The 14429-nt window shown below is 51.2% G+C and overlaps 5 protein-coding genes across 5 annotated transcripts; 3 read left to right on the plus strand and 2 right to left on the minus strand.

The window, feature by feature from the left end:
• Nucleotides 1–678: 678 nt before the first annotated feature.
• On the minus strand, nt 679–2536 carry N7525_010982 (putative acyl-CoA dehydrogenase; the record flags this gene model as incomplete). Its single annotated transcript, XM_061215304.1, has 4 exons — nt 679–1914; nt 2005–2282; nt 2344–2355; nt 2422–2536. The coding sequence occupies 4 exons, from the start codon at nt 2534–2536 to the stop codon at nt 679–681; spliced, it is 1641 nt and encodes a 546-aa protein (XP_061067816.1).
• An 852-nt stretch (nt 2537–3388) lies between these two features.
• Nucleotides 3389–7113, minus strand: N7525_010983 (proteasome regulatory particle base subunit RPN2; the record flags this gene model as incomplete). Its single annotated transcript, XM_061215305.1, has 6 exons — nt 6930–7113; nt 6654–6823; nt 6063–6586; nt 4140–5997; nt 3758–4110; nt 3389–3706 (listed from the first exon to the last, which is right to left on the minus strand). The coding sequence occupies exons 1-6, from the start codon at nt 7067–7069 to the stop codon at nt 3389–3391; spliced, it is 3363 nt and encodes a 1120-aa protein (XP_061067817.1). The 5' UTR covers nt 7070–7113.
• Nucleotides 7114–7612: 499 nt separating this feature from the next.
• Nucleotides 7613–8995, plus strand: N7525_010984 (uncharacterized protein; the record flags this gene model as incomplete). Its single annotated transcript, XM_002561033.1, has 1 exon — nt 7613–8995. The coding sequence occupies one exon, from the start codon at nt 7613–7615 to the stop codon at nt 8993–8995; it is 1383 nt and encodes a 460-aa protein (XP_002561079.1).
• Nucleotides 8996–9344: 349 nt separating this feature from the next.
• On the plus strand, nt 9345–10420 carry N7525_010985 (uncharacterized protein; the record flags this gene model as incomplete). The annotated part of the gene is made up of 2 exons (XM_002561032.1): nt 9345–9592; nt 9655–10420. 2 exons carry the CDS (start codon nt 9345–9347, stop codon nt 10418–10420), a joined length of 1014 nt encoding a protein of 337 aa, XP_002561078.1.
• A 705-nt stretch (nt 10421–11125) lies between these two features.
• On the plus strand, nt 11126–13620 carry N7525_010986 (putative Patatin family phospholipase; the record flags this gene model as incomplete). The annotated part of the gene is made up of 3 exons (XM_002561031.2): nt 11126–11404; nt 11482–12326; nt 12375–13620. The coding sequence occupies 3 exons, from the start codon at nt 11126–11128 to the stop codon at nt 13618–13620; spliced, it is 2370 nt and encodes a 789-aa protein (XP_002561077.2).
• Nucleotides 13621–14429: the final 809 nt, after the last annotated feature.

A 14429-nucleotide genomic window follows, 5' to 3' on the forward strand; every position in this document is an offset into this window, starting at 1 on the left:
CCCCAGGTATCCCAAAAAAGATTCCAGTCTGTTATTCAGCGCTTCAGTTTTGGCTGAAGTGAGGGAGCGCAGTTGACCCATCTGCTGAGCTCTTTCACAGCTTGGCTCCTTCTGATCATATCTCGATAATTCAGAATAATCGACCAATACAATCTTGGAAACCCTTGACGGCTCGAATCCCATCAAAGATGAGAATAAAAGAGTGAGATCGAAAGGAGTCCGGTGCTGAACATGAAAACTTAGGCCCAAGCATAGTTGGCTCGTCTGAACAAGCAAGGGATTTCGGGACATGGAGACTTCAAGATTCTGCTGAGCCATTTCCCTTTTCTTTGATGGATTCTTTGAATCTTGCTTTTTGTTGTCGGTCCTGATTAATGGTTCTTCAAATGTTCTTACCAACGCAATGGCCAGCGAATACCCAAACTATGGAGACACCGAGAGTTGATTTATGAATCAGAATCAGTTATATGCAGCAAATATCCAAAAAGGCGGCGATGTCCACCGTAAATCGCGAAATGTACAAAAAGGCCAATATGATGTTATCGTACAAGGCAGATCGTAGCAAAAAAAGAGAAGTCGTCACAGACGAGAGGATATCTAGTCAAAAGCAGCAAAAGAAAATGAATCAAAATGGGTATGGTCTACCGTCGCAGTCGAAAACACCCAAAAAAAAAAGCTTTATAGCTTCATGCCAAACATGCCGTGGACACGCAAACTCTGGCGCATACTCAGATCAAGCATAATCTCCTCACTGCCACCGGGAATAGCATAGGCACGCACATCACGGTACAGTCTCTCGATCTTACCTCCCTGGCCGCCGCGACTGTAACTCAAACCACCGAAGATCTGACTAGCCTCACGAGCGCAGAACTCGAAGCATTGCGTAGACTGCGCCTTCAGTCCGGCGATGGCACCGCCGAGCTTCAGCATAGCCTCCGTATCCTCCATGGACTGGCACTGGAAGATGATGTTCTCGAGCCAGTTGTAGGTGGCCTCGATCTGGCGTGCCATATGGGCGAGTTTCATGCGAATAACTGGGTGGTCAATGAGTCGCTTGCCGAAGGTCTTGCGCTTGTGCGCGTATTTCATAGACTCCTCGTAGCAGACACGGGAGAAGCGCACGCACTGAATCACGATGCCGATGCGCTCGTGGTTGAAGTTGGTCATGATAACCTTGAAGCCCTGGTTTTCCTTGCCGATTAGGTTCTCCACAGGCACCTTGACATCCTCAAAGGTGACGTAGGTCGTGCCGCTGGACCACACACCCTGGCAGTCCATGCGGCGGGTGCTGACGCCGCCGGCTTCGCGCTCGATGAGCAGCACGCTGAGACCGTTCATGCCGTCCTTGCCGGTGCGCACAGCGGTCGTGAAGTAATCGGAGTAAATACCGTTGGTGATCCACTTCTTCTCGCCATTGACGATGTAATGCTTGCCGTCCTCGGTGAGCTTAGCCTCGCAACCCAAGTTTGCGACGTCACTACCCGCATCGGGCTCGGTGATGGCGAGGCAGATACGCTTGTCGCCGGCCAAGATACCCGGCAGGATTCGGTCAACCAGCGGCTTCTTGCCGAACTTGACCAATGGCGGACAGCCAATTCCGTAGCCACCAATCAGACTCCACACCAGACCACCGCTGCCGGCACGCGATAGCTCGTCGGTCAGCAGCATCTCGTGGAACAAATCCCACCGGTCTGGTGACACAGACTTCACGCGGTGCGGGGTGTGCTTCTCGGGGAAGTGGACACCCAGCAGGCCGGCTAGGTAGCCTCGCTCTCCCATCTGTTTGTAAATGTGAGCGGGCACTTCCTTGGCCTCGTCCCATTCGGTCACATATGGCTCGATCTCGGACTCGACCCATTGGCGAACCTCGTCTCGCAGTGCAGCGTGGGACTCATTAAAGTAGGGGGATGCATACTATGAACGACATATAGATTAGCTTCTGTGCAACCGCAAGTCCCGCAGACCTATGGCAGATAAGAAAAGCAAAAGCTTATCAGAACTTACACCTTGGTACCATGAGGGATCGGCGAAGGGGATCAACTCTCCATAAGGGTCTTGGGGCGCTCCGGTGGCAGGCGGTGTCACGGAAGACGAAGAGGCGGTGGACTTCGGCTCGGGGGCGGCCTTTTTCGGGGCTGGCGCTGGGGTAGGTGGCGCCGGTGCCGCCTTCTTCGTATCCAACGAACCGATCTGCAGCTGACCCTTGTATTTCTTCAAAATGCCCTCGTTGTGGTACTTCCAGAACTGTTTTGAAGCGTCCTTTCCGGCAACTCGCTGGAGAACTAGACACAACCTGTTAATATGGATTTATCGGGCGTAACGGATGCTCTCGGGTCAGCGTACTCTTCTTTCCGCCTGTTCAAAAAAAAAAAGTGTTAACATGTGATCCCTATGCTTATCTGCACGCATGATTTCGCTTACCAGGGTGCTCTTCTTGAAACTTGGAAACATCGTAGACATCTTCGTCAATGATGATCCAGGGACTGTCACCCTTGCTATGGGAGGCGACGTCCTCTTTGCTAAATGTCTTTGCCATGGTGGCGACGGCGGAGGAGAGTGAGGGATGAAGGGGAAAAGGCGTACAACGAAATTTATATCGAGGTCAAGGAATAGTTGGGAGAAAGAAGAAAATTTCAAGTCCGGGGAAGCTGGGGAATATATGTATGGGGCAAGAAACAATTTCCGCTAAGTTCGGGCGATATTCCAAGTCTGGACATGAAGATGCACCAAAAGGGGCCTCGGAGCATGATACCAGTTCACATGCTCCCACACAAAGCAGACCTTGGGACCTTACGTTGTAGCAGTCATTGGTTGTTGATCATTTCGGTCATCGCCGTTGACAGACAGTTTATTGGCTCGTGCTGCGTCATAATGGAAATGCCGAGGCATAACAGCCCTGCGCTGCCCAGTGCAGTAGATTCCTGAGTCAGCAACGACGTCGGCCCCGTGGCATGTGAACATGTGAAGATGAGTATCGGCCGGTTTGCAATTGGATTATGTCGCTATGATTCTGACAATATATCTCGATGTAGCTATATATACTCAATGTAACACTTATATATATCTACAATAATAGGTACTTTGTACAATTAAGTCTGGTTCGTGGCTGCGAACTAGTACCTCTGGCATGTGCAAGTTCTACTCCCGAAACCCATTGCAAGCCGGCCTAACCGGCATGTTCAAATCATGGCGACCCTACTGTGGTCCTTCTGACCAAGTGTATAGAGTACACAAGAATGAAGGGGCAATTTAAAAGTAACATAGGAATTTCCATATCAATCACAGTGACGGAAAGCTATACTAGCCCTCCAAATAGATCACGTCGGCGTAGACAGCCTGATTAGTCTAGTAATACATCCAGCATCAAGATTCTATGCCGCAACAACATCTACTGCTCTTCACCATCTGATTCGTAGGAGAACTCGTCGGGGACAGGTGCGTCCTCCACGCCTTCTTCGTCCTCATCCACAGCCGTCAGAACACCGGCACCAGCCGCAGCACCTGAGGTAGCAGCGGATAGAGCAGCCCGAGCATCAGCCCGTTGAGGAGTCTGCAAAGCAGCGGTTCCGATGGCAGCCTGCAGGCGGTCTTGGAGGGTCTCGGTCGCAGGAGGTGCTTGGCGAGCCTCTTTGCTAGCCTTCAATTCAATTACCTCGCGAGGCTCGTCGGGCTGCTTGTCCAGAACAACGACAACACCGCCAGTGGGCTGCAATTTTGTTAGCATTGGATTCATTGGGACGAACAGAAATGAACATACCCTCTTAACCGGCTCGTACCGGGGGTCGGGGAAAGTGAGGTACTTGAGCTGGGCTGGAAGTACCCTTGACAGGTTGTCCAGCTCGTACCCAACCTTCTCCCGCTCTGCTTTCTTCTTCTGTACCTCTGCAGCACCCTTCTCTGTCTCCTTGCCTTCTTCTCCCTCCTCCTTAGGAGCTTCGTCTGTCTCCATTGCGTCCAGCTGATCAGCAGCCTTGGGTGTGGTAGGCGCTTGGTCAATATCCATGCTCTCACGGCGTGCTTGCTTCTCCCGACGCTGCGCGCGACGCTTTGCCTGGGCAGTGGTAGAAAGAACAGCAGTCTTCACCTTCTCTGGGGCCTCCTCGGCCTTCACTTGTTGCTCAGGGGGTAGTCAAAGAGACTAGGGCGGGTGTTGCTGTGGAACTTGAAGTGTGGGACTTCGAGCTTCTGGTCGACACCGATCACGGATGTTGGGGTGAAGCTAAGCGACAAGAAGTGTGTGAGAGGGAACCAGTACCAGTACTGCACGAAAACCGCAACACCGACGATACCGGGCATGTTGAGGTTACCCGTCTGCGTCTGCAAGCTGATAGTGCAGTTCCGGCCACCAGCATCAATGATACCGAGAGCAATGGCACAACCGAACTTAGCCATAGCGTCCTCGTGACGGTCACCAAGCATCTTCATCATGGCCTTGCGGAGGCTGGTAACACGGGGGTTCATGGCCTCGTTCTGCTGGACGAGAACCATGGCAAGAGAGATCAAAGCACCCTGACGAACAAAGTCGGTGGAGTCCTTAAGCATAGGCTCGAGGAGGTCGATGGCTTCGTCCAAGCCAGTACCGGCGCAGGAGATACCGAGCGCCATGGCGGCACCGTATCGGACGTGAGGGTTGTATGATTCAGAAAGCAGCTCGACCATGCGAGGAACACTCTGGTGCTTGCGGAACAAGATGAATCCCAAGCTGAGCACTGCAACTCGGCGAACATCGTCGTTCACATCACTGACAGCGACGTGCAGGAGCTTGCGGACTGCCTTGTTGCTGCCGGTGCCACAGTAAGCCAGGGCAATGGTCATAATACCACCGTAGCGCAGAGTTGGGTCGGGGTCACCGAGAAGACCGTTGATGAGCTCGTCGGCAGCTTCCTGGCGTCCGAACATGATCAAAGCCATACCCATGGCCAGACCACGAACAATCTTTTCGTGCTGCGTGTCGTGTGCGTACTGGATCATATCCTCGAGAGCCTTCATATTGCCGGTGCCAAGCATGATGAGACCCATGGCGAGACCGACGGCCTCACCATTTAGAGCAGAATCAGTGTAAAGGACACTCCGCAGGTCTTCGTAAATGCCTTCGTCCCCTGTCGCCATGCCTGCAACACCGAGACCAAGGGCACCACCATGCTGAACAACCTCCTCCGTGGCCTTCTTAAAGTGGTCGCGAATGATGTCGACCGCCATACCACCGTGGTTCGCGTAGATGAGACCGAAGGCGTAGAGGGAGCCACCCTGGCTGTATACAGATCCTGAGCCTCCAACTCCGGCGATGTGCTCGCGGGGCAGGTAGGGCTGCAGAAGCTTTTGACCCTGGCTGAGGTTGCCGCGGTGGATACAGCCCAACGCAGCAGTGGCTGTGAACTTGGACCAATTCACGGCCTTGCCGAGCCACTCTAGGTTGTCACGGAAGAACTTGTCGTGAGTGGTTCCCGCATGCATGAAGGCGTTTGAAAGTGTCACCGCAGTGTGGAAGATAGAATTGCGAGCCTCAAGGCTGTCACGAATCTTGTTCAGAATTGCGATGTCGGCCTTGTTGTTCCGGTATAAGAATTCCAGATTCAACTGGATGGTCTTGATTCCATCGAGAATCAAGAGAATGTTCTTGAATGCAGTCACCGCATCATCTGGTAGATCTGAACGTTTACCCGAGGGCCGGGAGGAGCTTCCCTGGTCTTCGAGTAATGCGTCAGACTCTCTTGGCTCGTTGTTCTCGTCATTGTTCTCTTTCTCCGTCTCGTCTTCGGGAACAAGCTCAGCAATCTCTTGTCGAACCTTCTGGAGGAACTCTTGGGTGCTATTGTCGTAAAGGTCGAAGGAAATTTGATAGGCAACGGCGAGGGATCGCGCATCTCCCTTCTCAACCAGCTGACGAAGAATAGCAGAGGCCATCGAGTGTTCATTAAGATAGACAACGCACTTGGCGATCGAGAAGAAGTCGGGTGCCGGGATTTCATTAAGAAGTTCCAAAATTAGTTTAAGGATCTAGAAAGTTAAGCCATGGTTAGCCGACTCGGGGGACTTGTGTAGGAATATTTGGAAACACGAACCTCGCTGCGGAAGGCTCGTTCTTGGACAATGCCCATGCAGATATCCAAAACATATTCCATGAGCTCCTCGCTGCCACGGGAGTCGCCCTCCTCCTGCTTCTCGTCGCTACTGGCACGGAGGATGGCCATACGGAGCACATCCAGACTCTTTGCCTCGATGGCGATTCCAATGACTTGACGGTATCGCTTTTGTCGGAAGCATGCTTCAAACAGTCGCTCAATGACAGCCTGCAATTGACCCTGGACACCGCGCTTCAAGACAAGAGAGCTCTCCTCGTGCTGAACGGTAGTGTCATCGCCACCAGGGTGTGCGGCGTCCACGCCGGGAACCTCCGCGCGAGAAAGCAACGATTTCGAGGGCAGTGCGGATTTGGAGAAAGGTGTGATAGGAGAAGTGAGGCTGGCGGATGTGCTGCTTGCACCGTCGCCCGATGCTGGGAATGCAGTGTTCAAATTCGCTGGTTGGTCACCCGCAGCAGGCCGTTGGGCGGCAGATAGAGAGACGAAGGTATCGACGCATTTCGCTACATGAAGAAACACGTTAGTATCAGTATCAGAGAGAGCCAATGCTGCTGATCTTCTTCAACGTACCGATAATGGTCTCCTCATACTCGCCGCCGTTTTCCAACTGGAACAGCTTCCCAGCGCCTAGAGCAAGAACCATGCTCTCGTTATATTCCTGCAGGTGATAATATACCTTTGATGCGACTAGTGCCGCAAGGCCGCGTTCCGGAAATGATTCATCTTCGTAGAGAGCCTCACTAGGTGGATGGTCAGCAGAGGCCTAGAAGCCGGTCGGACTCGGGAGAAATGACGCAACAATCGAGATGAAGCTCATTCTCACAAGCCTAGTCAAAAGGGACTCACATTTCAGGGACAGCGTTTACAACCTCTGTCCAGAGATGATCGATCTGAGAATCTAATGTTTTCAAAGCAAAGACCTTGAGCTCTGGGTCAGGCTCGGAGAGGAAGCCAACCAAACCGGCGGCCGATATGAGTCCGACCATCTTTATTGAGAAACGATTCGCGTCACGATTCGCTGGACGGAATTTAACAAATGATAAGTGTTCTGTTGCTGTTGTGATGAAGCAACGTCAATCGGGAGAGAGCTTGAACCAGCGAATCAGCCCCAGCGCAGAACAAGGTGTCAAGGGAGGATGAGTCACCCCGAATGATGACAATATGGCAAGAAAGACAAAAGTTGATTAAATGAAAGAGACGAAATGGATAGAGTGCACGTACAAATGGAAGCTGGGAGCAGTTGTCAGAAGCTTTGCTGGCGCGAGAGCAACGTCAACGCCTGAGCGGAGCTGACTGTACATGAAAGATCACGTGGATGGCGCCCAGTCAGCTGCGAGCAGCCCCAGTCCGCGGTAAACAGGTCACCGTCACTTGGCGAATGCTCCTTTCTTTCTGATCGCGTGATGATTTCAAGGGTTAATTAATCTTGGTTTGAAAATACTAAATACTCTTCCCACCCAGGACTGCCGCGACGAAGCTTCAACTCTTCCTCTGGTTGGAACTGGCCATCCACGCTTCGTTTCCCTATCATGTCGACGCTTCTTCAACAATCCTTTCGTGGTAAGAAGCTGCCACCAGTACCGGCTGGAGCTTCTATGTACCACCATGACCCTCTTTTATATGTTGAGCGTCAGACAAAACATATACAGCGCAATCTCCAGGTCCTGATCGATGCTCAAAGCGAAGGCCTTCTCTCTGTTCTCGCCGCGCCTCAAGCAGATGATATCTCAACGGGGACTTTGACTCCAGCATTGTCATCCAATGCAAGTCAATCACAGACCCTTTCCACGGTGCCCACTAGGCAGCCCGCGCCCAAGAAAATTGGGCTTCGGGCTGCCCGGGAGGGCATATTTCAATCAATATATGATTTACTGAAGCTGCGAGAAGAAGAACGAGAGATTCTCATATCTCAGACAAACGAAAGGGACAATGCGCTGCATGATATCCAAAGCTTCCTCTCCAGACGAAATGGTCTAGAAGACGCTATTACTACTATACATGGAGATGAGGAGAGCCGACGTTCAAAGCAACTAGAAGAAGAGGCTCAGAACCTCGAGACTGACATTCATGAATTGGAGACCAGGCTGTATGAGATGAAAGCTAAACATCGGCATCTTGTGAAGGAGATATCAGACGTTAACAACTCGGTCGATGCCAAACTTTCATCTTATACTGAATCTTTGTCTTTACTCGACTCCGACATCCGAAACTATCTCCGTGACCCTCCAATCCAACCGTTACCGCAAAGCTCAGGCGAATCCACCTTTCACTCTTTGAACCCCAAACGTCGCACACTCGACATGGCCCAGGAGCATTGGAACACCGAACAAGCCAGTCTGCGCAGTAGGCAACAGAAAGTGGATGCGGAAATACTGGCACTGGAAGAAGGAGGCGGAGTATGGAAACAAGCGGTGTCCGACGTCACCGGCTTTGAGAAGCGCTTACAAGCCAACATGCGGCATTATGTTGAAATGACCACATCAACGACCGAGTCAGAAGGATCCACACCGACAGGTTACAAAGACGGACTCGTGAAGAGTATTTTGGATGACTTGGAGAGAACCATTCACCGGATCGAATCACATCTGGAGCTCGCCGAAAACAAGGACTGGAAGCTATTAGTTTGCTGCATTGCAGCCGAGCTAGAGGCCCTGCGGGAAGCAAGGGGCTTGCTTCTTCCCGCCTTCGGCCTGCCGGTGCATGAGGAGGATGCACCCTTGGATTCTACTTCTCCCAAAGAGTCTCCTCCGATAGAACATGGCATGAAGGAGGGACATGAGGACACTCACGCGGGTCAGCTGGAAAATGACGACCCAGAACCTCCAGCCGATTTGCTCAAAGATGCAGATCCCCATAATTCTGATGCCAGATCGGAAGATGATGATGAGCCAGATCCGTCATGGCTGACCTGATCAAGCCTTTATATAAAGTACATATGTTTTTAAATGAATGATAATCCGTCTGCATGGTCTTCATGACATCTTCCAGCCAAGCGGTAATATCATATCTTCGCTAGATAAATATATTTGAAATCTACTGTTGTTCTATCGTGTGAATTGGATCGATATATCTCTCGCTAAATAGCTACCCACACTTGATTCCGGAGGCGATGTTCAGGTTGTGCCCGATAGTTGGCCCTGCAAATTATTGGGGTGGGCGGACCACCGAAACCTGCCGCACCTTCGACCTCTTCCTATAACAACAGCGAACTGTAAGCGATGCATTCAAAACAAAGAAATATGAGATGAATTAGACCCGGCCATGGATCTTCCATCAGCAAGCTTCTCTTTTTACCTTCCATCTATTTACGATGGCAACAAGCTCGAATGTCGCATTTATCTCCCGCCCGCGCTCCAAAATATAGAATCAGCAACAACGTGGCCTAGCCGCGGTGCTATCGTCGCACATCCATACGCAACCCTGGGAGGATGCTACGATGATCCAGTCGTCAGTTTCATTGGGAGCGAACTTCTACAAGCCGGCTGCATAGTGGGGACCTTCAACTTTCGGTATAATCATCCATTGCTAACAGTCCGCCATGACCATCAAGTTGCTAACGAATGATATACAGTGGAGCTGGCGGCTCCGAAGGACGCACAAGCTGGACTGCAAAGCCCGAGCTTGGTGATTATGTTTCGTTCTACGGATTCATGTTGCAATATCTGCACTTCCTCAAGCTCGCGTTGGCCCCGAGTGAGCAAGTAGACTCCTCAAAGCCTCGTAAAGCCACAGACGGAGCCAAAAGTAGCCCTGATATCCGCCTTATCCTTGGTGGCTATTCATATGGGTCTTTGATTGCCTCACATGCACCGACCCTGGATACTATGCTCGACCTTTTCCAATCCGCACGAGCGACAACCTCTACAAACAAAGCAACACCAATACACGAGATCAGGAGCATAGCAAAACGGATAGTCGCATCGTCCCTGGAGCAACTTCGAGTGAGTCACAGTCTGGCCGACGCCCCAGACCTCCGTGCATTGACGACATCCATCTCCTATCTCCTCGTGTGCCCGCTATTACCCCCGATTAGCCAATTCCTAACGGTGTTTTCGACCTTATCGCTGAACGTGAAAACGGAGACTCCTAAAGGGCCCCACATCCCCTGCCCACGTCCAGCAGACCAGCAAAGCACGCACCATACCCTGGCGCTGTTTGGGGACCAGGATAACTTTACATCTGCTGAGAAACTGCGGAAGTGGTCAGATGAGATGGTGCACATGCCATGCAGTCAGTTCCAGTTTCGGATGATTGACAGCGCGGGCCACTTCTGGCGCGAGAACGGGGTCGAAGTGCAGGCAAGACATGCGCTGAAGGAGTGGCTCTGTCAGATATGAAATCTTCTGCTTTTAGTTATTTGGCTCTCCAATCATATTCAATACTCCCCATGTATGCATGTAATGTAGCGACACAACCTGGAAGGATGACATAGGAAGGCAAGAATCACCCCTGGAGGACTCACATGCAAAAGGCATGTGAAGAAGCCACCGGTAGGCTCCATGGGGTTGATGCCCAATTATTTTGGAACATCGTATTACGATGGCCCCAAGACAAAAAAAAAAGAGAGAATTTGTGGCATTACTATTGTGAAGAGATTGAGGAACTCCGAGAAAACATAAGGTATCTCTCAGTGTACGCAAATATTATATGCTTCCCCAGGTCCGGGATGGGGTACATGACCGTGGGGTTGAGATCATGGGGAAAATATCATGTCTTCTGATAGTCTGATATTATCCGCCACAGGGACAAAAATAAACTAAAATATTATAAATCCAATATCTTCTGCCCAGGTGGAATAATAGAACAATAGAGCGATAGTGCAGTCAAACAAAGGGAGAATGGTCAGCCCAAAGGGCCTGAAGAAACTGGCTACCATTGGCCCTCGTGACGTCTGTTAGGTCACCGCCAAACTTGACTTGAATCTGTGGAATCTCTACTTTTACCACTCATTTACTTGTTTCTTTTTTTATATCATATTAGTCTTATTGACCAGTTAACAGATCTCCGCGTTTCAGACCCCGGCTGGATGGCTTGCTTCCCCAATGCACAGGCCTGCCATGTCGGTGTTGGGCGACCCCACAATAGCTCAGTGCCAGCATGGGCGCAAACACCCCCAAGAACACCCTTTATCTCAACCCTCACCTCCACGGTCGCTCCGGAAAACGGTCTCCATCCCAGCTGTATCATCACTCGTGAAAGATTCGTGGAATTGGGCCGGTGACACTCTGCATACCTACCGTGATGGTCTCTCCAAGGAACAACGGAAACAAAGGGCGGACATCGAGGACCGCAAACAAGTCCTATACATGAAAATAAAGAAGGTAAGCACATGCAGTGTACCTGGAGCAGGCGATCGCGTCTGCAGAGTTACCCTTTCTAACTATTAGGCTGCATGCAGGCTGTGTCGTACGAGGAGTGGCGGAGTTGCGCCAGTGAACTAGATGAACTAGAGGACAACAATGCCTGGAAGCAGACTTTCGAGTGCACCGAATACGATCCTCGCTTGGTACAGAATCGCTTGCGACAGTTGGAAGATGCTCGTATCAGCTGTGATGTGAGCCGGATGCTGTTTTTAGTGCGCACTGCGCTGAGTCGGGACCTGGCCCGCATGAGCAATGCCTCCCTCTATCGCCATTCTCATATCGGCACCAAGGATTTGATCGACAGGTATATTACTACGGCTCTGGAGACCATCGCCACCCTGGTCGACCTGTCGGTGCATGATCGCTGCGATGGGCTCGAGCTGAAGTACATCCTGGACCAGCTGCTGGCAGCTCGACAGGCATTTGGTCGCAGTGCGCTCCTCTTCTCTGGTGGTGCCACTTTTGGAATGACCCATATCGGAGTTCTCAAGGCCCTCTATGAGGCCAACATGATCCCTCGAATTATCTCAGGTGCATCTGCTGGTAGCATTGTGTGCGCGGTTTTTTGCACGCGCACCGACGACGAGCTGCCGGCGCTTTTGGATACTTACGTACATGGCGATTTTGACGTCTTCAATGAGAAGGGCCAAGAGGAAAATATCCTACAGAAGATGGCTCGTTTTTTGAAGTTTGGGTCATTTCTTGATATATCCCACTTGGCAAAGACTATCAGGAACTGGCTGGGAGATATGACATTCCAGGAAGCATATAACCGCACCCGCAGAATCTTGAACATCTGTGTGTCGAGTGCTGGCATGTATGAGCTTCCACGGCTGTTAAATTATATCTCCGCGCCGAATGTCTTGATATGGTCTGCTGTGTAAGTTCCCCTTTTCACCCTTTCAACACATTCCTAACGTATCTCAAGGGCGGTATCATGCTCTGTTCCCTTTGTCTTCAGGCCATTCACGTTGATGGCTAAAGATCCGTTGACAGGGGAACCGGTCCCGTGGAACGATCTTCACAAGCAGTATATTGATGGCTCCGTTGATGGAGATCTGCCTATGACACGGTTATCGGAGATGTTTAACGTGAATCATTTCATTGTATCGCAGGTGAATCCCCATGTTGTGCCATTCCTTCCAAAGGAAACAGGCCCACAGAATGAGATTAACGACGGCCCTTCATTCATACCTCGGTGGATGAACACGATGACACACCTTGCCAAAGACGAAGTTCTGCATCGGATGAACGTCCTCTCGGAACTTGGAGTCTTCCCAACATCAATGACAAAGTTTGCCTCCATTGTGAACCAGAAATATCATGGAGACATCAACATATACCCGGAACTCATTTCCTCCAACTTCCCACGGCTCCTAGAGAACCCAACAACCGAGTTCATGCTTTCAGCATGCCTGAGTGGCGAGCGAGCGACATGGCCAAGACTAAGCCGTATCCGAAACCACTGTGCCATTGAGCTGGCACTCGATAATGCCATTCGAAATATGCGGGCCCGGGTAGCCTTCAGTCCGAGCCAGGTTGATCTACGTATGCCAGCCCGTAGTCGTCACTCGATTGACTCGGCAGACAATAGTGGAAGGGGACGTTATCACGACAGACGAAGAGGATCCCACAGCCATGAGTTGGAAAAGAGGCACTCGGCCGAGCAAGCGCGGCATCAGCCAGCCGGGGAACTGAGAAAGGCACGAAGCACTGTTTCACTGGAGAACCCTCCAGTCTCGCGGTCGAGCGACTCAATCCTCATGTCAACCCAAGCGAGGTCTCGCCGCCGTACGTCGTCAGTATCCTTCACCAACGGAGGAATATTCGACATCGGCTCAAGCAGCGACGACGAGCTCGAACGATCATACACGCTTCGTCCCAAACTAGCAGGGCACCGAGCGTCTTCGGACTCGTCCTCATTTGGTGGAGCACATAGGAGCCACGGACCCCATAGCCCCATCCGGTCCCGACGATCCTCATTCTCTTCTGGCGCGGCCTATACCCCTTCCGTTACAGCTCGTCGCAGTTCCCCAAAGCAGGCTTATGCGCCGTCGGGTCGCGATTTCTCCATGACCGTACCACCTTCGTCTCGCCATCTGCTCAGCATGACCCCAACACCAACAATCTATCCGAGCTCGCCTGACTCACTGACGCGGAAACAGCGGCACTGAAGAATATACGATTAGTTGTGCATCGTCGCCCGTTCCTTGCTCCTTCAGGAGACAGGCGAAATCCTGATTACTTGTCACATACAAGCTCGCCTGAAAAATAAAAACTAATCCCGTGGTCCCGTACAACATCGTACAATGTAGGACACTCGGACAGAATTTTGATACTTATCAACTCGGTGATTTTGTACACCTGCCGCCGAAGCATCCATGACATCTCTTTGGCTCAGTTATATTCCGTCTCTTCTTCTATTACTGTCTGCGGATTGCTGGCATCATGAAGGGGTTGTTTGACATCCTCATACTAGACCGCCTTTTGGCTGTTACTCTTTGGGTTTCGGTTTTCGGTATATCAGATCTGCTGGATAAGCAGGTTTTTCTTTCGTTCCTTTTGCTTTTGCTATCTACAACACATGGCATGCATATGGCGGTTTTCTGTATATAGCGGGGAAAGTTTCCACGTATGCGCCGTGGGGCGTTGAATCCCCAGATGGAAGGGAGTTCGGCTTTAGACTTTCAAGCGACTCGGCATATTTTAAGTTACTTAAGGATATATTGCTCTACGCCGTATCTACTCTGTACTCCTTATAACATACATTGAAGGATTAATACGAGGCTCCACCGTCAGCGCTAATAGCCCTGAAGCTGAACTGTTTCCCCCAGGTCCCGAGGAGTTGCCGCTGAGTGAGCTTAACAGCCACAAATGAATGCTTGGCGCCGTTGTACAGCCAACTAGAAACAAGCTTGTGGAGGTCGGAGGCAAATCGATATCAGGAAACAATCGGCAGCCCTTCACCATTTGGTTATGGAAT

Source organism: Penicillium rubens (genome assembly GCF_028828025.1).
Source record: "Penicillium rubens strain IBT 27055 chromosome Unknown utg000004l_segment0_segment0, whole genome shotgun sequence".
Classification (NCBI taxonomy): Eukaryota; Fungi; Ascomycota; class Eurotiomycetes; order Eurotiales; family Aspergillaceae; genus Penicillium; species Penicillium rubens.